This window comes from Drosophila eugracilis, unplaced genomic scaffold (assembly GCF_018153835.1).
Source record: "Drosophila eugracilis isolate 14026-0451.02 unplaced genomic scaffold, ASM1815383v1 contig_2088, whole genome shotgun sequence".
Taxonomy (NCBI): domain Eukaryota; kingdom Metazoa; phylum Arthropoda; class Insecta; order Diptera; family Drosophilidae; genus Drosophila; species Drosophila eugracilis.
This window is the reverse complement of record NW_024572964.1, coordinates 2,878,303-2,901,925: the sequence shown is the minus strand read 5'-3', so window position 1 is coordinate 2,901,925 and position 23,623 is coordinate 2,878,303. Positions and strand designations below refer to the sequence as shown.

Sequence of the window (23,623 nt, the reverse complement as noted above, 5' to 3'; positions counted from 1 at the left end):
TTTAGTAAAGGGTTCTTGAGGAGGAGATACATTCGTCGGACTTTATTGATTTTTGTAAAAAGAGATGTCTTAAGAATTAATTACTTGCACTTAAGGCTTGCATTTTCTATGGGAAACGGATAGATTTATATATATTTAAAGTCTTTAAAACCACACCTTCTTAGTTCCGATTATAAACTTAATGTTTCCTGTATTATTTATAGCTGCTGGCCAGAGATAAATTACCTAATTAGTGGAAAAGTCTCTGAGCAAGATATTCTATTAACAGATTTCCTTCTTCTTAAAAGGGAAGTCGTTAGTATAAATATGAATTGGTTTTAAATATGTTTTTACGACTCCATTGATTGCATCTGCTATGAAGAATGAAAAGAGATCCAGTCGTTTGAAAGGTGGAAATACAGAATCTCGATGATTTATGATCCCTCGTTAAAGTCAGCCAAAAACGGAAATAGAACTCGTTTAATAAAAAACACTTTGCATTTTGGCAGACACTCGAGGGCAAATGGAGAGGGCCAGACGAGGAAATTAAGACAAAAAGAACTCCGAATTTAATTGCGGGGAAACAAAGAAAATAAAAGAAAAGAAAAGATACCGAAAAGAAATCAAAAGAAATTCCACATAAAATAGGGTTTCAAAGAGGACAATAAAAAAAAGTAAACTAAGGAACAGGCAAATGTCGAATTAAAATTAATGTCGAGTTAATCGAGTTTTGTTGTTGCTGCTCGGTCTCTTTTTCTTTATTCTTTTTCTTTTCCTTTGTTTTTTGTTCTTCGTTTTTTGTGTTCTTCTTGGCAGCGAACAAAGAGCAAAAAGGAGAAGAAGGAGGAGATGAAAAGAATCTGATTCTCAATCTGAAAGCAGTTTGTCTTCTTCCCATTTTTTTAATGTGCACTCACCCTCTCTTTCTGGAGCCTGTTTATGCTGCCTCCCTCTTTCCCCCGTCTCTTTTGATCAGTATCGCCCCCTCTCTTTCGTACCAACTCAGCCTTATGACAGTGTTTACCTTGGCAGAGCGCAGTCGCAGCCAACGTCGCAGCCTCCGCTGGCAGCAGGCAGCAGGCATTGTACTATTTCAAGGATAACCACTAACCCGAGGTTCTCCTTTGTCCCATCCGAAACTGGCCTTCGGTTAGGATCCACCGAGTGTTCTTCTATAAATTGCAATCGATTGATATAATTACGGGGGCCACATGACCCCAAAGCTAAATCTACACAGAGAGGATCACATTACAATAACTTATATGTTTAAAAGTTATAACAATACTTGACCCCCTTTTCTCTCACTGCAGTAATTGCATTTAAGCATCCATATTTAATAAGCACTTTTTATTGATTTCACTTGGCCAGCAGACGACTCTTACTAATTAACACTTTTTTCGCTTTCCCTTGCAGGTAAGTTCTGGACATTTGCGTTGTGCTTAACCCAAATCGATTGGTTGGTAAGGAAAGGGGGAATCGGATACGGATTTGGATTCGGAATTGGGATTCGGAATCGGGCTAACAAGACAAGTCACTTAATGTCTGTCGCCAATTTATTCGCATTTTTGTGCCGCTCTTTGTTTTTGGGGCCAATTAGCAAAACGAGTTTCTGGTGTAAAAGCCGAGGAAAGGAAAACATTTCCGCAAAATAAATAAAGTAAAGTAAAGCAAAGCAAACTGAAGTAAAGTGAGGTGAAGACAGAGAGAGAAAGAAAAGGCCAAAACCAGCTGGCCGAAACGGAGGTATGAGTGATTCATGCGAGTGCGAGTATCTCTTAATACGCTCCAACTCACATCGGGTTCCCCATACCATACAGTCTCCATCAAATCCCCAATCCTCATCCCCCAGATCCACTTTACTCTCCAGTAACTCGACGAGATAATGAGCCGGGGGCCGTAAGGAAATTAAATACAGTGATTAAGTAACTTAATGACGTGGGATAAGCCACGAAATGAGCATGGGCTTAGGGGATGGCTTCTATAGCCATCCAGATTCCGGGTGTAATCCCAAAAAGAAACTAGATAAGTCCAGGATTTGGGGCCACCACTTGAAACGTGGCCCTCTTCATTCGGATCTTAAGTTGATCCGCCACTTGACTTCAAATTCAAGACCTCTCTCCGTAAGCCTCAACAAAACTCTTGGCCAAAAGTTCACTTATTCGGCGGTCAGTGAACCTCCAGTTCTTTGGCCACTTCTTCCTCATTTGCATTTTCCAGCAGCAAAGAACCATTTTAATTGTGTTTAATTAGACTCTAGGCTAACCGAAGTAATTATGCATAATTAAAGGCATTTTTTTTTTGTATTTTTAAAAAGAATATTTAAGGCATTAGCCTTGGTAAATAACTAAAGCATGTCACGTGGTATTTAATATGGTTAAATATCATTTAGATTTATTATATCCCATCATGTCGTTTGTCTCATGAAGCAAAAGGTAATTGAAATAAATCGAAAAGATGATATCACGGCTGAATTCCCCGTAAAATATTTCATTGGGTCATAAATTTCAATTATAAATTATTCATTAATATTTCGGTGAGTTTCTAATTTTGCCAAAGTTCAATGAACCAAAAGTAGGCAACAGTTTTGTTTTCTCTAAAAAACTAAAACCAAACAAATATATATTCTCGAGCAAAAAAGAATCGAGCACAGGCAAATAATGCAAAACAATTTAGCGTTTTCTCCTTCGTTTTTTATATAGAATAAATTGCTCAATGATTTTGGGTGTGGCAAGTGGATGGTTATTATTGGGTTCTGCTGTCATTTGCATAGACTCGGAGTTAATGAAAATTTTCAAATATTAATTCTGAGGATTTCGAGTGTGGGCGGGCGGTGTGACATGCATATTAAATAGACTCGAGTGCTGGAATTATTATATCTATGTAAATGCAATTGGAAATTGAAATGAAGGAAAGAATTCGGCTTAAAGATATTACAATGAAGGAGAGAGTAGAATACTGGCTACCCTTCTTTCAGTTTATTTCTTTGAATTTTTTAGCTACCAAAAATAGTTTAAAAATAATTTCAAAGTATATATAGTTTCTCCATTCAAAAACTGCCCCATTAACCCTCAGATTACCCCTTAGTCTTTGTCTTACCTGGCACATATCACTGCTCACATACTTGCGCATATCAGTTTGTATGTTAAACACTTTAAACGTGTTTTCATTTCGACTTGTTTGCTTTGCTCTTTACCTTCTTTTTTAACTTCTTACTACACAAACTACACGGCAACTGCGACCCTTTTCCATTTGACTTCGTTTTGGTTGTCGTAGTTGCTGTTGCTGTTGCTGTTGTTGCTTTTGCCTTTGCCTTTGCTGCTGTACAAAATTATATTTATTTTTGCATTAAGCACGAGGTCAATTAACCTCATGCGGCGTCGCGAGTTCAATAAACGCAAAGCACACACAGAGCGCGCCAAATACAAGCAAAACTTTAAACTACATACAATCGCACACTGAAAACTTAACATTCACATCAAAAACACAACAACAAAAGCAGCAAAAATGGCAAAAAGAATGCAAAAAAAAACTGTGTTGTGACGTCGTTGTTGTCGTTGACATTTTGCACATTTTACAACAGCAACAATGAGAACAACAACAACAACGCTACGCGGATTTTTTACAACTTTTTTTTTGCCATTTTTTTACAATTGTAAATTGAGTCATTTGGTTGTAGTTGCCAGTTGTCGTTGTTTTGCACACTTTTTTTTGTTGTTGTTATTGTTATTTTTGCTATGCACTTGACAACGACAACATATGAACAGCAGCAGCAACAGCAACAACAACAACTGCTACAGCAACACTGACACCAACAACCACACCAGCAATTTCAACCAAAAACTCATTCATCAACACTTTCAAAGCCTTTTTTTACCCTTTCGAGATTTTTTATATTTCACCATTTTTTTTTTATTTTGTATTTGCTTAGCCTAAGGCCAATGCTTTTTGAGAGGGGTTCTGGGGGGCTAAGAGTCCCCTGGCCATTGATACACCGACTCGCGTGCCATTCTGGCTCGTTTTTCAGAGCTTGTTCCCCTCGTTTTTTATTATATTTTCATATTTATTTGCTTAGGTTTTTTTTTGGTTCTGTCATACAAATTAATTGTAGTCTTTTTTGCGTTTTTTACGTAGCTCGGTTGCCAAGCGAACAAAAAAGCGAGGGAAAAAAGTTATTTTGATTTGGTTGTTTATTTTGCGCCCAGCCTGGTAACCGATGACGTTGCCAATCGAGGGCGGCGCACAGGTGTGCAAAATGAATGTTGTTGAGTGGGGTAAAAGCGAATGTAAATCAATAATCGAGCTGAGGGAAGTGCAAAAATGCTAAATAAATGAAGACAAATTGCTCGAAATTTGTTTGAACAGTTTATTACGGGCCAATTTGATGGCGTGGGGAGCTATAAAAATGAACGAGGAAATGCTGGGAAAGTATAAATAAAACTGGAACAAGTCCCTAAAAGCATTCCCGAGAATATTAAACAAGTAAATAAACAGAAAATATATTTTATACTTTTACATAAAACTCTCAAACTAATTAAAGAGCAACTTTATGACTTGTAAGCAATTAACTAGCATAACTAACTTATTATGTTGTTGTTGTGGCAAACAAAACCACTTAATTGATTAAGATATGCAAATTGCTCGATTCATTGGAAAAGCACTTAATTTGACTGCCAATTGATGTGCAAAACAATTAACTCATTAAATGACTAAACGCTCGCAGCTCATCAAAATCTATATATGTAAAAGCCATCCGCCGAAGGCACTAAAAAATAGATAGATACACGCAAAATACATAAACGAATCAGATAAAAGTGATTCATGGTGTCAAATTGCTCAGCAGTCGAGCGGTATAAAACTTACTTTTAGTTACCTCTAAAAAGGCGTTCACATCAGGCTGCCAGTCGGGCATTTCCGTTCAGGGAGCCACAAAAGCTAAAAGCTTCCCCATTCATGACTCACAAATATCTTTGTGTGTATAAAAATTTATATGCCGGCAATTAGCCAAGTTGATCTAATAACCCAAGTGGCAAATCCGCGGGGAAAACTGTTGCAAATACTTACATTTCCACTTGGCCAAATCGCGGCCAAGCCACAAAACTAGTTTACTTAAAAAATGCACACAAAAACTAACACAAACTAGTATTATAATAATGACTTCAATTTTCAGCCCGGCCAGGCAAAGAGATTGTTGTAAAAAATAATAATAATAACGAAAGCAGAGTAGAGCAGCCTAAAAAAAATACAAAAAAATTGTATTTGGCAACGAGATTCTTTGACGTGAATTTATGGCAATTGAAGACAAGTTTTTAATTATGTTTCTGCCGTCGTTGTGGCTGTTACTTTGGCTGTTGCTGTTGTTGTTGATGTTGTTGTTGTTGTGTCTGTTATGGCCTGGCATAATAATAATTTAAATATGGCCAGGACAGCCTGAAAATGAAGTGGCACAAGGCATTAAATCATCGCGTGCAGCTAAAAAGGATAAATAAACGAGCAGGAAGGACAGCAATTGCTGCCTCCAATTTACTTTTTCCAATCACAGGAATTGAATCAATTTCTGTTTGGTTACTTATCGCAGACAATACTCGATTAAAATGGTTTATCTGGAAATGGGAAAACACACGAAGAAAAAATGCTTCAAATTGAATACCAAAATCGTTGATTAATAATCCGAATTTTATGATTTTCTCTTAAGTCTTTGGCTAACCAAAATCCATAATTTACTGCGCTTAAAACGCTTATTTAATATTAAATTTAACTACACACTTCAGAAGCATAACGAGCTTGTTTCAGTGCCCAATTAAATGCATAAAAATATGGTTTAAAAATACCAATAATAATGCAAATATAAAGTACAACGCCAGACGGGAAATATTTTCGCTTTATGCTGTGGCCTGCGAAAAATCTTCTCCTTCTGCTTGTAATTATGCGAGACTTGTTCTGCATTGTGGCTGCAGCTTTTTGCTGCCTTTGTTGCTGCTTCTTCGTCTACATTGCAATTTGTATGCAAATGCAATCGACAATACACAGCACACCACACAAACACACACACTCTCGCAGCATAAACAACGTGATTAGCATAACAGTCGACGAGGCCGTAAATATTGCATTTTAGCATAATTGTTTATACTTCGCAGCAGCTGCCAAACAAAAGCAACGCCTCTTCGCAGTTCGGCTACTTTGTATTTAGTAAGCCAAGTAATTAAGCCAACAGCATTTCGGCATATAAATTGTAATATTCCACTTGGCTCAAGCACACTTAATGAGTTTTCTATTCAAACAAATGGTTAATAACAGACAATTCCCATTTGCCATTAAGTCTTTGACTAAAGGCTGAATTAGCATGAATTTGGCAGGCAAAATACTTTGCTAAATTGAGGAAAAGACATGAATTCTAATTTAGATAGTTGGACAATAAATTATTGAACAAGATCTGATACGTTTGCATATGCTAATCAGGAGAGTATACTTAAAGATATTTGTTTAACGAATTTATTTCAAATACCGAACTATAACTTTAACTCGCAACTTTTTCACACACTCTAACCCCATATAAGAGTATTTTCCCTACCATCGCCACCATTTTAACTGCTGTTTTAGACTGCATCATGACAAATCTCTCACACTAGTGTCAACTGTCGACAACTACGATCGCTTTCGGCTTTCGGCTGTCGGATGTACACAATCTTCCCTGCGAATCCAACAAGTAGAGTGGAGTCCCCGTTCCCATTCCCATTCCCATTCCCATTCCAAAAACCCATTTTCCATTTCCCATTCCTGCCCCAAAGTCGAGTTTCAACGAGCTATGCTAACTTTCTATTGTACAATGCGATCCAGTCACTTGTTTTTGGCCCGAATGCGCGAGTGTGTGTGCGTGTGTGCCAATTGCCATCCATGTGTGTGTGTGTGTGTATATGTGGTGTATCCACAATGCCTAACTGCCTGTGACGTTGTTGGTGTTGGGAATTCTCTGGTAATGCACTCAAAGAAATCATAGAAGAAAAATAATCGGAGTGAGTTAATTTAGTCCCGCTTTGGGTGCCAATTAAAGGAAACCAGAAATGATTCACGCAATGTATTAATTAGGCCTTTCATTCATCATCTTGATGACTAATTAATGTAACAATTTCTCCATGTGCACCAATGGATAAGTATCGCTTCCAATGTGTCGCTGTTGCAGTTGCAATTTCTGTTGCAGTGTTGCTGTGTTGCATGCTATCCCCGTTTTGGGGGCCCCGCTTTGTTCGTGTTCATTTGGCAGTTTCCGCGCTGCAAACTTTGTAATTAACTTTTGTCACGACGATGCCAAAGTCTTTCGAGGACTCTCGACCGAATGTGAAATAAATACAAATAAAGGAAACTGCATTCTGCGAGGTGAACATGCATAAGTAATTATTTATTTGCGAGATGACAGGAAATATTTCTTTAAAATGCAACAATTAGCAATGCCAGCTTAAAAACCGATTAAAGACACCAACAACACAAATTAAAGCCAAAACGAGAACAATAGATGTGCCATGGAGTATGGCGTGCCGAAAAAAAAGCAAGAAAAATAAAAATAAAAGAAAATAAGAGATGGAAATGAAAGGAAAGGAGAGAAGAGAAGAGAAGAGAGCAAAAAAGAATTGCCAAGGAATTCGTTAACGACTCGACATGCCAAAATTAATGGCATGCCTGGCAATAATTAAAACAAAAACAAGGCAGCACGAAGCTGACGCTGCAAAAAAGAGCAGACAGAGATAGATGGAGGCAAGGCGAAAGAGACAGGGACATAGCATCCAAACAAGTTTTATTTTTTTTTTTCTGAAAGAAATAAATAAGAGCGGGGGCGGAGCGAGGCGAAATGCATTATATAACAAGCATTTCCATCCATTTCCCAATGACTTTTCGAAATGTAAAGTCTGCTCACCTCTTTTTTCGGCTGCGATTTGCAAATATTTGCTCTATTGATTACCAGCCAGTAATGTTTTATTAACAGTGATGGAAAGTGTTTAAGCTTAGGTACGCAAACTTATATTAAGGTTTCCATAACTTACTTACAATCTTCTTGCCTAGCTAAACATCAAATAAATTTGTATAGAAAATCTAAACAGTACTTACCGAAACTTTGTATTTGCTAGATAAGTTGCAAGTACCTTAGCTAGTTAAATTTGTTTGTATTGATTTTGTACCCCACTCACATCGTCGAAAACAAACAGTACCTTTTCAATCACTGATTATAAACTGCCCGCCCACTCGAACCAGCAGTGAATACCGTATTCCCACCCGCCCTTTTCCAATTTAATTTATCGCAAATATGCAATCGAAATGATGATGTGAGTGGAAGTGAGTGCAATCAATGATGGCTTGATGAAAGGCCCTCAGATTGACTAACTGAAACTTTAATAATTCAGTAGGCGTAAATTGAATTAGTCAGGCATTTTCTTCGGGGGCGAATGTCATGTCAGTGGATTATTTCGATTTTAGTTAAGCCGCCGCAGAAGCGAGCTGCTTAAGAATGCAACTGTCCGTGCGATGGACGAACAATTGCAGCCTAATTGAAAGCTAAATTGAATAAAACACACACACACTGACACTGTCGCCGAGAACAAGCCCTCGACACACGGACACATGCTAACAAGACAGCTGAAAAAAAAAGAGAGAAAAAAATGTAGCCTGCTCAACGGCGCACACTCGACACGTACAATTACAGCACACATACACATACATATGCAGTTGCAATTACTTATACGACGGTGTGTGTATGTATGTGTGTGAGAGAGAGAAAGAGGAGATAGCCAGACAGTCCGCAAGAATCTCAAGAGCCTGAAACTGAGGAGCACTGCGAGAAATGTCCCCTAAATAGGTTAAATTCAAGATATTAATATAGAATTAGTTTGTTTGTGGTATTAACTATTCTTAGAGCAACTCAATACAGATATTTTAGTCGGAAAAGTATTCCAAAACTTCAAATTCTTAGAATACCACAAAGAAATAACTTGTTTCTCTCTCTGTGTACCAGCATAGCCATTCCGAAATGCTGCAGGATAATGGAATGGAATAAAACAGGACATGGCAGAGAGAACGGAGGACGGGAAAAGAAACATTCTGTGCACATAAAAGGGGGCCAAGGAGACATACAGTGGTGGGCGGTGGGAAAATTGTGGAAAATGCAAAATTAGCATGAATACGAAATACAAGTTAAATATTTGAGCAGCCCAAAGGTGTTTCAAGCGGAAGCGAGACGAAACGAGCATAAGAATGGAGCATTAAGAGCGGGTAAAACCGAAAAACCAGAGCCAGGAAAATGGAAAATAGAAAACAGAAAATGGAAAATGCAGGCGAGTACACGAGATGCCTGGATGCAATCATAGAAATTGCATTTGCCGTTAGAGCAAATGGTGCTTGCCAGTCCAAAATGAAGTATTCTGCCGCATAAGCAGAATATGCCCGATAAAGATTTGCTTTAATTGCTAGCCATTATGCGGAGGTCCTGAACTCTCCAAGTTGTAAACATTTAATCAGTTTTCTAGCAGCTAGAAAGTAAATGGAAATTGTTGGGAACTTCTTTACATTTTTAGCTTATCTTTTAATTAATTCAGATTAATTAAATCTTCAGCTGTGCTTTTCGAACTTCTTTAAAGTTTAAGAACTTTTCCCTTACCTCATTTTCTATTTTCCAATATTCCCCCAACATGACACCAGATAAATAGCCTGCTGATAAAATAAAAAATAAATAAGAACGCCAGCGCTAGCGATAACTAATATTTGATTTATTTACAATTTACCCGCTGCATTTTTTTATTATTTCATTTCGCTGTCTCTTACCTTGTTTTCTTTTCTTTGGTTGTTGATTTGTTTTTTACTTCTCTCCCTCCTCTGGGCCTTATCAGCAGACTTTGACTTTGGGGACATGTAAATAATTTATATTGTATACTCTGTTATGTGTGTAATTTATGACGACCGGACTGGCACACTATAAAAACGCAGAGCGGGAGAGGTGTTATATGGCTCTTATCAGCGTGAAAGTGGGACGGGTGTACGAGGAGCTAGTAAAATAGTTAGTACTTGCCTGGCAACAATATCTGTATGGGTTTATGACGGAATTAGCATATAAAAATGAGTTTTTTTTTAAATAAAAATTATCATAATACTGAAATATGTCAGATTTTTAAATAAAAGACGAATAAGTAAAGTCTTGGAATAGTATTTTGTATTAAATTTACTTTTTTATTTATTAAAACTAAACTTAATTTACCGAAGTAGAGTATTTAGAGGCTGTCTTCTCAATGTTTTTACCTTTACTTAACCTTATTTCGCTGCGTTTCGTTCGCTGCTTATCAAGGCGATGTAACGCACACAAGCATAAAAAACACACATTAAAAAAACATACACACGCACTGGGAGATAAACACACACAGAGACACAACTAATTGCTGTTTACTCAGCGCGCAATTTTCTTTTCAACACTCAGAGAAAAAGTGAGGGAAAACACAGAACGCTCAGGGCCATTGGCCGCGGTTCTGGTTTCTTGTTTCTGTTTTTGTAGCTGTGTCAACTGCAACTCACTAATCTCTCACTATCTCACACACACACAGATACTTACCCATACCCACATCTAGTATATCTCCGGCGGTGCCATCTATTTCTTTAGCGTTTTATTTATTTTACCAAGAAACAAATAGTTGCCGCAATGCAAACGGTCGATCATAAAAATTTAATTAACTTTTATGAACTGGGTAAATAGTGGAGAAAATGCATTAAACGCAGCACAGAAAAACTAGAAAAACATTTACCCAAGACCCCGGGTCTGAAAATACATTTTATTTACTTTCTTTACGATTTTTCATTTGCGCCGCGTTTGTTTGTTTATTTGTTTGCCGATGTCTAAGCAAATGTTTTCGCCAGTGTTTGCAAAAGTTTAATTAATACTTCAATGCTAATATTTATGAGGGCCTAATATACAGCGGAGGTTAAAATAATAGTTAAACTGTCATGGACTTGGGAATGCAAATAAAAAATGATGACAGGGCAACTATTAAGTGATAAAACTAAGTTTAAAGATTAATTTTTATATCACAAATTTTGAAAAAATGTAAAACTAAAATACCTTTAAATATTCTTTGTACTTAACTGATAGAAAAGCCTTTTTTTATCTACCAAGAATCACCCTATTTGTATACCCTCATCTGTAGGAATATTTATTTAAGGATTGTTTGCTCTTAAAATACAAAAAAAAGGAAATGTAAGCAAAAATAATTGGCAATTTTCAATTGGAAATTGCGTGCAAATTTATTTTAATTTTGCACCTGCGTTTGCTTGCCCCGTCGATGTTTGCAATGCAAATATTTTTAGAAAGCAAAAATGAGGGAAAAACCTGCGCCGCCCCCTCACCTTTTTCCAGCCCGGTGTTTGTTCAAGTTATTTGGCTGCTTCGTTGCCACCTGGGCCCAGAGATAAGGAGAGGAATTCGAATTTACCAGCTAGCATTGTTGGATTTATTTGCATAGCATTATGCGACACATACTTTACATACTACAAATCTATATATATATATATATATAGAAAGAGAGAAAGAGAGACAAAGAGAGATGGCCTGCCAAGGTGGCAAATATTATTTCACACATGTGTAAAATATAAATCACTTTATTGCAGCCAATTTGCACAAACGATTTGCTTTGACTGCCATTTTGTTGGCCATGTATGCAAATTGTGTTTATTGTCTGCACAAAACTCCCTGCCACATAAGCCACATTAATTGGATGCTGCCTTTTTGGGCCATTTTTGATTTGTGCCTTTTGCAATTAGCAGAAATATTTCGAGAAATATTTGCTTGCCCTGGCCTGGTCTTGGTCCCAAGAAGTTTTGTTGATTTATTGCAAGAAATTTCCGACAGACACAATGTTTATTTATGTGGCTTCCTCTTCCTTGGTTTTATACCCCCCCTTTCCATCAAAATGTTGCAAATGAACAATAAAAGTTTGTCCGTTTGTGTAAATTTATATTTGCACAGCCAGCATTTTAAGTGTTTGAAGAGCTAGGCTTCATTAATTGGGTGAATAAGGCCTTTGAAGCGATAAATTCATAAGTGTAATTGTAAGCATATTTGCAGAATAAAAAATCCCATTTAAATTAAAATGCTTTCCTTGCCTTTCCAAACTTTGTACGGCTTCCCCTCATGCATAAATTGTGTCAGGTTTTGTCCACAAAAGAAAACTCTCTAGCATTATGCAAAAATATCCGACCTGACATTATCGATTGACCTGGCAAGAGCAGCGGAAAACTATTTTTGCCTTTTCCATTAGACTTTGCATCCCTTGGCCAAAGAAAAAAAAGAATAGGAAAAAATAGAAAAATAAAACTAATAAACGACGAGAAGAAACGACAGAAACTCTTTTATGAACATAAATTTTGAAAGCCTTTAATGGCGAGCGGCCACAACGACAACAACAAATGGCAACCGCAGCTGTTGCTACGAGTTTTTGCAACATTTTTCCTCTGTTTTCGGATTTGGCTGCACAAATAAATTGCGCATAAATCGTGGGCAACATAAATTTTACATGCTGCCCGGCGTTTGCAGACTGAAAACAAGTTGAAATTATGTGAACGAAGCGGGCATAATTTATGCGATCGGATGGGGAGGCAATTAAAATATTTGTGCCAACTAACAAATTTCCTTAATTAAAAAATGTTGGAAACTGTGCAATTACCAGCTGAAAAAGTGAAATCAACAAAATATATAATAAGCGAGACTGGGTCATTTATCTGTAATTAATATTTACTTGTAAAGTCAAACTAGAAACAATAACTAATTAAATAAGTTTAAATAATTTACTGTGCGATATAACAGAAAAGTGATAAGCAGGACTTAGTGGGTGGTGGTTATTTAGAGCTGGCTAAGCTAGCAATTCATTAAGTTAAGCCAGCTTATCAAGAGATTACGTTTATTTTATCAATAAACCAAACTAACTTTTTATTTCTTCCCTGTTTTTTCCAGCAGTCACGCGCCCGCAAAAACTCCACCAAAGCAAACAAACTGAATGCAGCCGCTGCATCAGCAACATCGCCTCGTCTAAGTCCAGTGCCGGCAGCAACTCTGTTGCCGCAGCAATCGCCAAATACCACAACAGCAACAGGCAACCTGCAGCAGCAGCAACAGCAGCAGCATCATCAGCAGCAATACCAGCAGCATCAGCAACTTCTGTCGCAGCAGCAACTCCTGTCGCAGCAGCAACAGCAATATCAGCAGCCGCAGCAGCAACAGCAGCACTTCCAGCAGCAACAGCACTTGCAGCAGCAGCAGCAGCAGCAACAGCACGCACAGCAGCAACATTTGCCACAGCAGCAACATCAGATAACCGCACAAATCCAAACCATGAAGGATCAACCGCAGCAGCCCATGGTGAGACAATCGGTTTCGATTTTCTATTAAATGCCATTGACCTTTTCAATTTCCCCCCACCTACTGGTCGTCAATCAGCTTTGATTTTCATTTCATTTTCCGTTTCGAGGCAGCCCAATGTAAAATGCAAAACGCAAAATGCAAAATACAAAAACACAACAAACCCATAAATCCGCATGGCCACATTGCGTATACGTCACGTGGCCCCGGGCCCAATCAATTGCAGCTGTGCATACACACACAACAGAGCCAGACAGACATGAGGTGTATATGTTCGTATATTTGTAGTAGATATAGCCCCCCGATTCATTCATAAAGATTTTGTCGATTTTTATCAATGATTGCTAAATGCTTTTGAAAACAAAACCACACACACACACGCCACGCACACACGTGAACCAGGTGCGGATAAATTCCAGATACAGGAAGCCAGCTGCCTGGCAACTCAGATTGACTACACAGGGAAAAAGAGAAGCAGTTCGGAAATTGTAGAATACACTTTTCTTAAATATTAAGTGCAAGGCAAAAACGCTTTCTAATACAACACTTTCAAGCTAATTAGAAATATTTTCCAATTATAGATAAATTTGTAGATCAACTAATAGTTATAAATCCTTCTCTTAGTGTAATCCGAATTGTTTGCGTTTTAATTTATACATTTTATTTGGATTTTATTGTTGCCAATCCCCTTCCATTGCTCCTCACTTTCACTTTCATAACTTTTTCTGTGCGCTCGTAAAAATGCAAATGAAAACGGGTTGAGCTTGGGTTTTGGGTCTGGCCAGCAGTCTGGCTTTGTTTTTCTGGCATGTTTTTCGTTTTATTTCTTTTCATGGGGTTTTCCTGTTTATTCAGGGAAACAAAAAATGTAGCATAATTTGAGGCGCGTTAATTAACAGTGGTGTTTTGTGTACACGCCGCGGAAGTTGTAACTCAGGGCAAAAAGGAAATTTCTGTTTTGGAGTCCGGAGCTCGCCAACAATTAGACTGAGCCTAATTAGGGCACACAAAATATGATTTATGACTGGCCAATTCAACCCTGCCTTGGCTACATAATTCATGTCAGGTTTTTAACAGTATTTACGACCAAAATGTTTATTTATGAATGGTGTTCCGAAGAAGGGGAATGGCATTGAGTTGGGTAGGGTTAAGTCTAGACCTGGAATTAATGGGAGGATATGGGCATATTAAGATGGTCGGAAGGCAGAAGTTACTTTTGCTAATTATGTTATTACTTATTCTGCCATTTCTTAAAGAAAGTAGTTGTAGTCCTTGGACATCTTCAATTATTCATTTAATTTGTAAATATTTCTTCTAGGCACCCATGGCCTTCTACCCCACATGGCAGGCGGATCCGTCGCAGGGCTGGCAGAACCAGTTCATACAGCAGATACCACAGAACACACCGACCATAACGTCCTTGAACTCCCTGGACTTCCAGACGCAGTCGTATGCGTATCCCTCAAATGGCTACGTCCAGTCGGGATTGGGATTCGATCCGAACTATGGTAGATCTCCATATGCGGCACCAGTACAGCGTTATGACTTCCAGAGTCAGCAGTTGTCCACGGCTCCGTCGGCCATCAACCAAGTGGGTCTGCAGAGCGTGGCTGGATTTGCGCCTAGTTATGCAGGGCAGGTCTCAGCTGCACCAGTGCCGCCGTCGCAGCAGCAACAGCAGCAGCAGCAACAACAACAGCAGCAACATCTGGGAGCGGACCTGAATAAGACAATGTCGGGAAACGACACGCCTGGATATCCGCGGGTGAGCAGCGTGCCGCCGCGCTCACTCAACTGTAACGGGTATTCAGGCGACTACAGCGGTTCTCCAAACACCAACAGCAGCAACAACAACAACAGCACTAACACCAGCAACACCAACAACAGCAATCCCAGTAACAACAATGCCACGACAGTGGTCAGCGGTGGCACCACAACACCAGCTCCACCACCCACTGCGGTGGCCCAGCCCGCCTCCTCGCCCATGCAGCCACCCAATCAGGCAGTGCCTCAGTCGCCCACACGCAGCAATATGTTGCAGCAGCAACAGCAACACCAGTCGCCCACAGGCAATGGGCTGCAACCCTATGTTGCACCACAGCAGCAACAGCAGCAGCATCTGTCCTCGCCACCGATGCAGGATTGGAATTGGCAGCAGCAACAGCAGCAATCTTTGGGTGGCGAGGGGTATCCCCAGGGTGAGAGACTCCACCTGAACACCCGCATCAAGTCGATGATCATGCGCAAAAGCGATCCCAAGGATCCACCGCCGGACTTGCAGCAACAACCGCAGCAGGTGCAACAGCAACAGCAGCAGCAGCAGACGGCGGTGCAGCAGCAACAGCAGACCGGTCATTTTTTATCGTATAGCCACCATCTCCGGCCCGAAGCGGCGCTGAGCGCCAACGGACCGAGCAGTGCCACGCCCACCCACCCACTGCCCAACCTGCAGCAGCAGCAGCAAGTGCAACAAGTGCAGCAGGTGCAACAACAACAGCAGCAGACGGTTGGTGGGTCAGTGGCTGCCGAGCCGATCGGAGGTGGTGGCGATCACATCTGGAAGCCGCACCACGCCAACTCATTTAAGAAGCCCAGCGTGGTCAGTGGCTATCCAGCAGCAGGACAAGATGCCCAGTTGCAGCTGCAGTTGCAGCAACACCAGCCAGGACAACATACGACCATCAGCCATTCGGTGGAGCCACCGGTGGTGCCACCACAACAGCAACTTCCTCGTGTTGCAGCCGCTCAGCCCAAGAAGTCCAGGAGTCGCAGCAAAGCCAGTCGAGCAGCTGCGGCCGCTGCAGCAGCAGCAGAAGCAGCGGCGGAGATTGATCGGGATCGAAACTCCACAGATCCGGGAGGTGGTGGTCTGAAACCACTCAGTGCTCACTATCCCCCGCACCCACATGCTGCCGGAGGACCGCCACCGGGTCAGGAATACCACTCGCAGTACATAAAGACCGAACCAGGTCTCCTTGGTCCTCCGCAGCCGAACAAAATGGAGGGCTACGAGCGGAACTACCAGAACTTTATACAATATGCGGACTTCTGCCAAAACGATGGTCAGGGACAACCCGTGCAACAGCATCATGGCCATGGCCAGCAGGACTATGCTGGCTATCATCACAACTCAGCCTATTATGGCGCAGGAGCAAGTAGTTTTCAGCAGAACTTCCAGCAGAATTTTGTCCCGGGATATCAGCACTCCACCTACGGCAGTCGGGGGAAACCACCAGCCAATCAACCGCATCAAATCCACGGACATAGTCAGAGTTTAATGGAGCTGGACCGAAAGCCGGATACTAATAGCATCATACCACTGCCCACGAACTACGAGAAGGATATACCAGCGTATCCCATTCCGCCTCATCGCTATGCCTTGGGACACGGAGCTCCTCCGCATTTGAGTCATCACGGCATGCTCGAACCCAAGATTGAGGACATGGGAATGCTGGGTCACGGTGCTGGCTATGCTTATCTGGGAAGTGAGGGCAAGCCCTTGAACAATGGCTTTTCCTGCTGCCGACAAGGAGGCACACGTCCTCCCACAGCGGAGCACTTAAAGGATGGAACCTGCCTTGGGTTGGGTATTCAACCCAAAGAGGAACTCATCGATGAGGATGAGCTGATCGACACCCATGGCAATGGCTTGAAACCCATTGTAGGAGTTGGCAAGGCCAAGGGTAAGCAGAAGCCAGATGAAATCCCCGAGATCGTAGTGAAGCACGAAAAGATCAATCCTATGTTCGACACCACGGATCGTTTGGAGAAGGGCAACAAGACTGAGATTCCCGAGTGCGAATGTTTCCAGTCTGACAAAAATCCTCCAGAGCCTGGTACTTACTACACGCATCTGGGTGAGTTCGTCTTAATAAAAACTTATTAAAACTTTTCTAAAATTCCATTTAATTTAATTTTTTTCAGGCACGGCTTCCTCCTTAATGGATTTACGAAGAGAATTCGAGGAGCGTTGCAACCTCACGGGTCGCCAGTTGAGAATCGAAAAGATTGTCTACACAGGCAAGGAGGGCAAGACTTCACAAGGTTGTCCTGTAGCCAAGTGGGTCATCCGAAGAGCTGATCTCGAAGAGAAGATTCTGGTGGTGGTCAAGAAACGGCCGGGTCACAGGTAAGGTTTCTTTAATATTGGATGTCCTAGAGGTTCTATAATTATATTTTAATTATTTACCTTTTTTAGGTGCATAGCTGCTTATATTGTGGTATGCATGGTGGCCTGGGATGGAATGCCTCGTTTAGAGGCGGATAATGCCTACAAGAATCTGATCCCGAAGCTCAACAAGTACGGCCTGCCCACGACGCGAAGATGTGCCACCAATGAGAACCGCACCTGTGCCTGCCAAGGTATGCTCTATGAATGAACTTTACAAATTCAAAGTCTAATGAACCAAAATTTTAATCTCATTTCAGGACTCGATCCCGAATCGTCGGGTGCCTCGTACTCCTTCGGTTGCTCCTGGTCGATGTACTACAATGGCTGCAAGTACGCCCGCTCCAAGACGGTGAGGAAGTTTCGGTTGTCCGTGAAGAGCGAGGAGGCAGCCATCGAGGATCACATGAACCTGATTGCCACTCTGTTGGCTCCGGTGTTCAAGCAGGTGTGCCCGCGATCCTACGACAACCAGACGAAGTACGAGCACGAGGCCAGCGATTGTCGCTTAGGTCTGGAGCCCGGAAAACCTTTCTCCGGTGTCACCGCTTGCCTGGACTTCTGCGCCCACTCACACAGGGATCTGCACAACATGCAGGATGGCTGCACGGTGCATGTGGCTTTGCTGAAGCCCGGAAACCGGGACACCCGCCTCCCAGACGACGAGCAGTTCCACGTCCTGCCGCTCTACACGATGGACGGTACGGACGAGTTCGAAAGTGTCGAGGGTCAAAGGGACAAGCACCGCACCGGAGCGGTGCAAATGCTGGACAAGTGAGTGTACCGTTGAGTTTTGAGCAACAGCTCCCAGGCACTCGGAAAATGGATCGATCCTAAAAGAGGGAAACCATATTTTACATCGATCTTTCTTCTGAGTGTAATTAATTTTGAGCTTTACTTATATCTTCTCGCAATTTTGTATCCTTCTATGATAGATTCCCCTGCGAAGTACGCGTGCGATCGACTCCGTTAATACCCTGCAGAAGACATGGCAAAAAACGGAAGGATGGTGACGATGCAGCGGCACCCGACGGAGATCAGGATGCGGTTGGCGATGCCAATAGCCAGAGCAGCTCCAGCAATGGTGCACAATCCCAAACGCAAGCTAACAACCAGCAGAGTAGTCCACCAGCTATGGGAACAGCCCACATCAAGAAGGAGAATGGAAGTGGAGTGCCAGTCAATGGAGCCAATAGCAAGTCAAAGGGCAAGGGAAAGTCCAACCAGTCCAATAACTCCAGTGCTTCCACGCCGGGATCTGCGCCACCTTCGACTCCGTCACCGCGTTGCCAGACTCCGGTTACCAACAATCCCAGTCCGGCGGGCAGTGCTTTCAGTACACCACCCGTCCACGGATCAAATGCCAATCCTCAGAGCAATGGAGGCCAAGCAGCGGGCAATCAACCTGGACAACTAATGAGCTCCAACTCCAGCCTGATGAACATGGCAACCATGATTGACACGTTTACTGATGCACAACTGCAGTCCAACCAGATCTCAAGTACTGTCTTAGATTCACCGTACTCCTACGACTATCAGACGGGTTCCTACATAGACTCCAGAAATTACTATGGCCAGTGGCCAACGCCCCATGCTGCGATGGGCATGCAGGCGCAGGTCGGCGGACCAGGAGGAGGAGGCCCAGGAGGAGCGGTAGCAGGAGTGCCACCTCTTACACCGACCACGCCCACAGCTCAGTCACAATTGGGAGTTCCATCAGCGACTTCTGTTCCCGGAGGAACAACCAGCGGAGCCACAACAGGTACACTTCCACCAACAGCTCCTCCTTCGGTTACGCCAACGCAACTAGAAACAAGCAATGGCTATGGGCCAGGAAGTTATCAAACCCTGGTCAGTAATCCCGCTTCTAATCCTCTAACCAATCCTGGTGGAGTAACCACTGAGGTGCAGCAGCAACATCAGCAAAGCCAACAGCAACAGTCAGCTTTAACAGGAGGAGTGGTGCCCGGTGGTCTGCCCGTAGTGGGAGGAGCACCTGGCGACCTTAAGAGCCGGCTAATAAGCGAAGAAAATCCTGACTCCACCACCCTGGTAAACCACCATCACCATCATCACAATCTCACGGAGAGTAAACTAACCGCCTTGACGGCCATGCAACCGATGACAAACCTCGCACCGCTGACCACCTCGCACCATCCGCAGGAGGGATTCGTGAAGCCAAAGCCACCGCCCAGCGATTATACCGCCCAGTATACTGCTCAGTATCCAAATAACTATCAGATGTACCCGCCTCCACCGCCACCGCCCCACTCGGCGTATTCCGCTTATGATGCCTATCAGAACATGAACTATAACTATGGGTATCATCAGGCTTATTCACCGTACGGGATGTATCCCCAGCAGACGCCTCCGCCGACACCTCCGCCCCCATCGCCAAATTGGAATATGTATGGTCACCACCAGACGGGATCCGTGAATTCAGGTTACGGTGGAGCAAATCCAGCAACGGGAGCGGGTTCCTTGATAGCCTCCCATGGGGCAGTAGCTCCTACGGGCGTGGGCCTTCAGAAGCCAATAGTTCCTGTGCCAGGACCACTGCATCATCAGCAGCAACAGCAACAGGTTCAACAGCAGCAGCAACAGCAGGTGCAGCAACAACAGCAACAAGAACCTCCACAAACGATATTACCAGACCTAAGTAATGGCCAAAGCTCCTCCGAAACAATAGCCACACCCACGCCTACTGGAGAGTCATCCAGCAACGATTCGGGATCAGGTAATCCGGGTGTAGGAAACCAAACTCCGACAGGTGGAGCATCTTCAGCGTCCACCGCACCACCTGCTGCGTCTCCGGGAAGCACGAATACCAGCAAAATCGAACCCATTGGAGAGGTGGCCGAGATCAATGAGAACATCGAAGCCTTCCAGGATCCGCAAATGGGTGGCGTGGCCATAGCCCTAAATCACGGTAGTGTCCTGATAGAGTGTGCCAAACACGAGATGCACGCCACGACGGCCGTGCGAAGGCCAGATCGTCATCATCCTACGCGGATGACCCTGATCTTCTACCAGCATAGAAACCTCAATCGATGCCGTCATGGCATAGATGAATGGGAGGAAAAGATGCGGGTAAAGAAGATCAACACAGATCTGGACAACAAAGCCAAAGAAGAACGGGAGCGTCTAATAAAAAAAGCGGCTGGCGAAGATCTGGATGATCTGGATGAGGATGCTCTGATGCAGGATGAGCCGGCGCCCGTTAAAAAGGAATCCTCCGCCAATGGTCAGCAGTTAAAAAACGGAGCCAGCGGTAGTAAAAAGAAGAAGAGCAGTGATTCCAAAAAATCCCAATCTAGCGAGCAGTCAAAAAACGAGAAGGTTGCCCTCCACGCACCAACACTGACGACCACGTCGTGGACGACCCTGTTTCCCATGCATCCATGCGTGGTTTCGGGGAAATATCCGGAGGGCAATAGCAGTCCAACCTCGTCCACGAACAACGCGCCCAACGGTGGTGGTTGCCCCGGCCAGCAGCAGCATCAGCCGCCTCCTGGCAGTGGGCTCATCCACCCACCACAGGGCACGCCCACTGGCACAGCAGCACAACTACCGCACACTCCACATCAGCAGCAGCCGCTGCCGCAGCAGCAGCAGACCTGAATCTCTTCAGGTTGAGGGGCTACTACTGGTAACCAAGAACCGGAGTCCGCTGATTAGCCCTAATCTTAAGCATCCACACAAATCAGCCCTGTTCCGGATTTCAATTACGATGATTTAAAGCGGTTTGGAAAGTTATATCTTAAATTCCGAGATATTAGAAAAGGTTTTGAGATTTTAAAAAGTTTTTAAAAAATATCGTTGCCCTTTAGAATTTTTTTAAACATTTTTAACACAAAAAGTTATTCCAAAAAGCTAGATTTGAAGCCAAAAATGTGAAACCTATTTTAATTTTAGCAGTTCTAGTTTTTCCAAATTTATATCTTAAAAAAATTATCTGTTCCTACCGCCCACATAAATTGAAAGAAATTTAAAGAACAGGGCTGTATGACTGAAAATTCACTCAAAGCAAAGATAAGAAGCGGAGACAGAAGAATTCATTATTTTTGTAAATGCGTTTGATTTCGTGTGCCATAGGAGAAGAGAAAGAAAAGTCCCCGGGAAAGGAGTTGCAGTTAAAAGAAAAGTACAGTTGACGCTGCCAGGCCAGAGTTGTCACCATTCCACAAAAATATTACCCAGATACATCACACTTCACTCAGCAAAAATCACACAAAAATAACAAGTTTCTAAACTGATAATACAGTTAGTTTAAAATCAACTATTAACTTTAGTTTTTTAAGAGCCAGCAACAAAACGATTTCTGTTAAATGAGTTATTTTTTAAAGACAAACAAAAAGCAAACTACAGAAGAACAACAAAAACGAATACTACTAAAACCAAAACTAAATAAAGAAACTTTTGCTTAAAACAAAAAAGTCATATTAAGAGTTAGTGGAAGTTGAAAAAAGAAAGATCATTGCCAAAAGTACAAATAAACCATTTTTTAACAAGCAACTAGAAAACGTAAAGAATTTCGCAAGACAACAAAATGAAAATAGTTGGTAACAAAGGAAAACAGTTTTTACAAAAGAACTACAATACACTACAGGAGTTTTAAATTTAGTTAAATATCCCGTTTTTCGACAATTTGACTATCCTTTGGGATTGGCTCGAAATTGAGTGGCAGTGCCAATCGAATTTAAATTGTATAAATTCAAGCAAATGAGGAGTTTCTCTCAAGACAAAAAGATTTCTCACTGAAAGAAATTTCTCATGTGCTCAGCTTACTTACCGTTAAACCAGAACCACAAGCAAAACAGTTGAAAATGGTGCGAGCAGGACAACTAGAACTACAACTAGAGAAGAATTGAATATTTTTGAGCAAGTGAGACAGAGAAAAATCAGAGCGGCACACGCTCGGTGAGAAAGAGACGAACCGACGGAAATGTAAGGCAGCAAGACATTTTTTAAACTTTAATCATAATTTAAACTAAGTTTAAGCAACACAGAAACACACATGCAACACAAACGAAAGTTACATATATTTATTTATGCGCAAATCGACGGCAAATAAGGGGTTAATTCTAGTTATTATTATTTCTGCAAGATTTAGTTTGAAAAACCCAAAAAAGACTCGAAACCAATCAAGTATTAAGCACTAAACAACCAACAACTAATACTAATACTTATTTGCCTAACCATTTGTAATTGTTGTAAAAAAAACTCAATTAATAATTTGCATCCATCCAAAAGGTAAATTAAAAATTAACGATTAGAATGCAAATGTGGCAGCGCAACTGAATTTCAAATCAAATTAGTCTACATATAAATATATTTTGCACAAAACAAAACAAAAAACAAAAAGAAACAAAAGTAAGGAAAAGGATAAGCAAAAAAAACGGTTATTGATTATACGATTTTTAATTTGACGAACGGACATGTAGATCGTATGTAAACTGTACGTAATGTAATGTAAATGTAAGGCAGCGAAGAAGACTTTTGAGCAACAAGAAAAAACATGTTTTGATAAATATTTAAATGTTTATATAAATATATATATTAATATAACTTATGATAATTGATTAACTGATTACGCAAGCCAACAACTATTATAGTTTGTAAATGCTTTTTTATCATTTTCAAATAAAAGCAAATCCTTTGCCATCATTAAGTTACACATCCCCAAACCGACTTTTGAGTTTCGCGGGGCGCCCGGCGTACACCTTATATATAAACTATACGTATTGGCATATGATAAAGCAGAAAACAAAACCAATTAACACTGAGCAGCATAAGTAATAAGAGGAAATCAGAAATTAGAAATCAGAAAAGAAACAAAGATAACGCACCTGACTTAGCGACGTTCAGGTGCGAAATCGGCAAGAGATACGATATAGCGATGATACATACATATTGTAAAACGATACACACAAACCGAGAACGTATATACAGATTGTGAAGCACGAAGATGGATGGATGAGAAAAAAACATAAATTATATTTATTTAAAGTACGCGCATGGAAAGCAAACAGATATTAATATTAAATAAAACGAAAACAAAGTTAAAATCTCCTTACTGCATTTTTCATTTACTGGAC

The 23,623-nt window shown here is 41.5% G+C and overlaps 1 protein-coding gene across 4 annotated transcripts in view; it reads left to right on the top strand.

The window, feature by feature from the left end:
• Positions 1 to 23,204, top strand: part of LOC108107713 (DNA N6-methyl adenine demethylase) — an 88,149-nt gene extending 64,945 nt beyond the window's left edge. For 2 of the 4 annotated variants that reach the window (XM_017215322.2, XM_017215320.2), the window contains 6 exons: positions 12,956 to 13,357; positions 14,676 to 17,214; positions 17,282 to 17,486; positions 17,556 to 17,719; positions 17,786 to 18,299; positions 18,461 to 23,204. In XM_017215322.2, coding sequence (XP_017070811.1) covers positions 12,956 to 13,357; positions 14,676 to 17,214; positions 17,282 to 17,486; positions 17,556 to 17,719; positions 17,786 to 18,299; positions 18,461 to 21,146 — 6,510 coding nt within the window. In that variant the 3' untranslated portion in view covers positions 21,147 to 23,204. Of the gene's footprint in view, positions 1 to 12,952; positions 13,358 to 14,675; positions 17,215 to 17,281; positions 17,487 to 17,555; positions 17,720 to 17,785; positions 18,300 to 18,460 lie in introns of all 4 variants that reach the window. The other 2 variants (XM_017215321.2, XM_017215319.2) reach the window with 1 other exon arrangement.
• Positions 23,205 to 23,623: the final 419 nt, after the last annotated feature.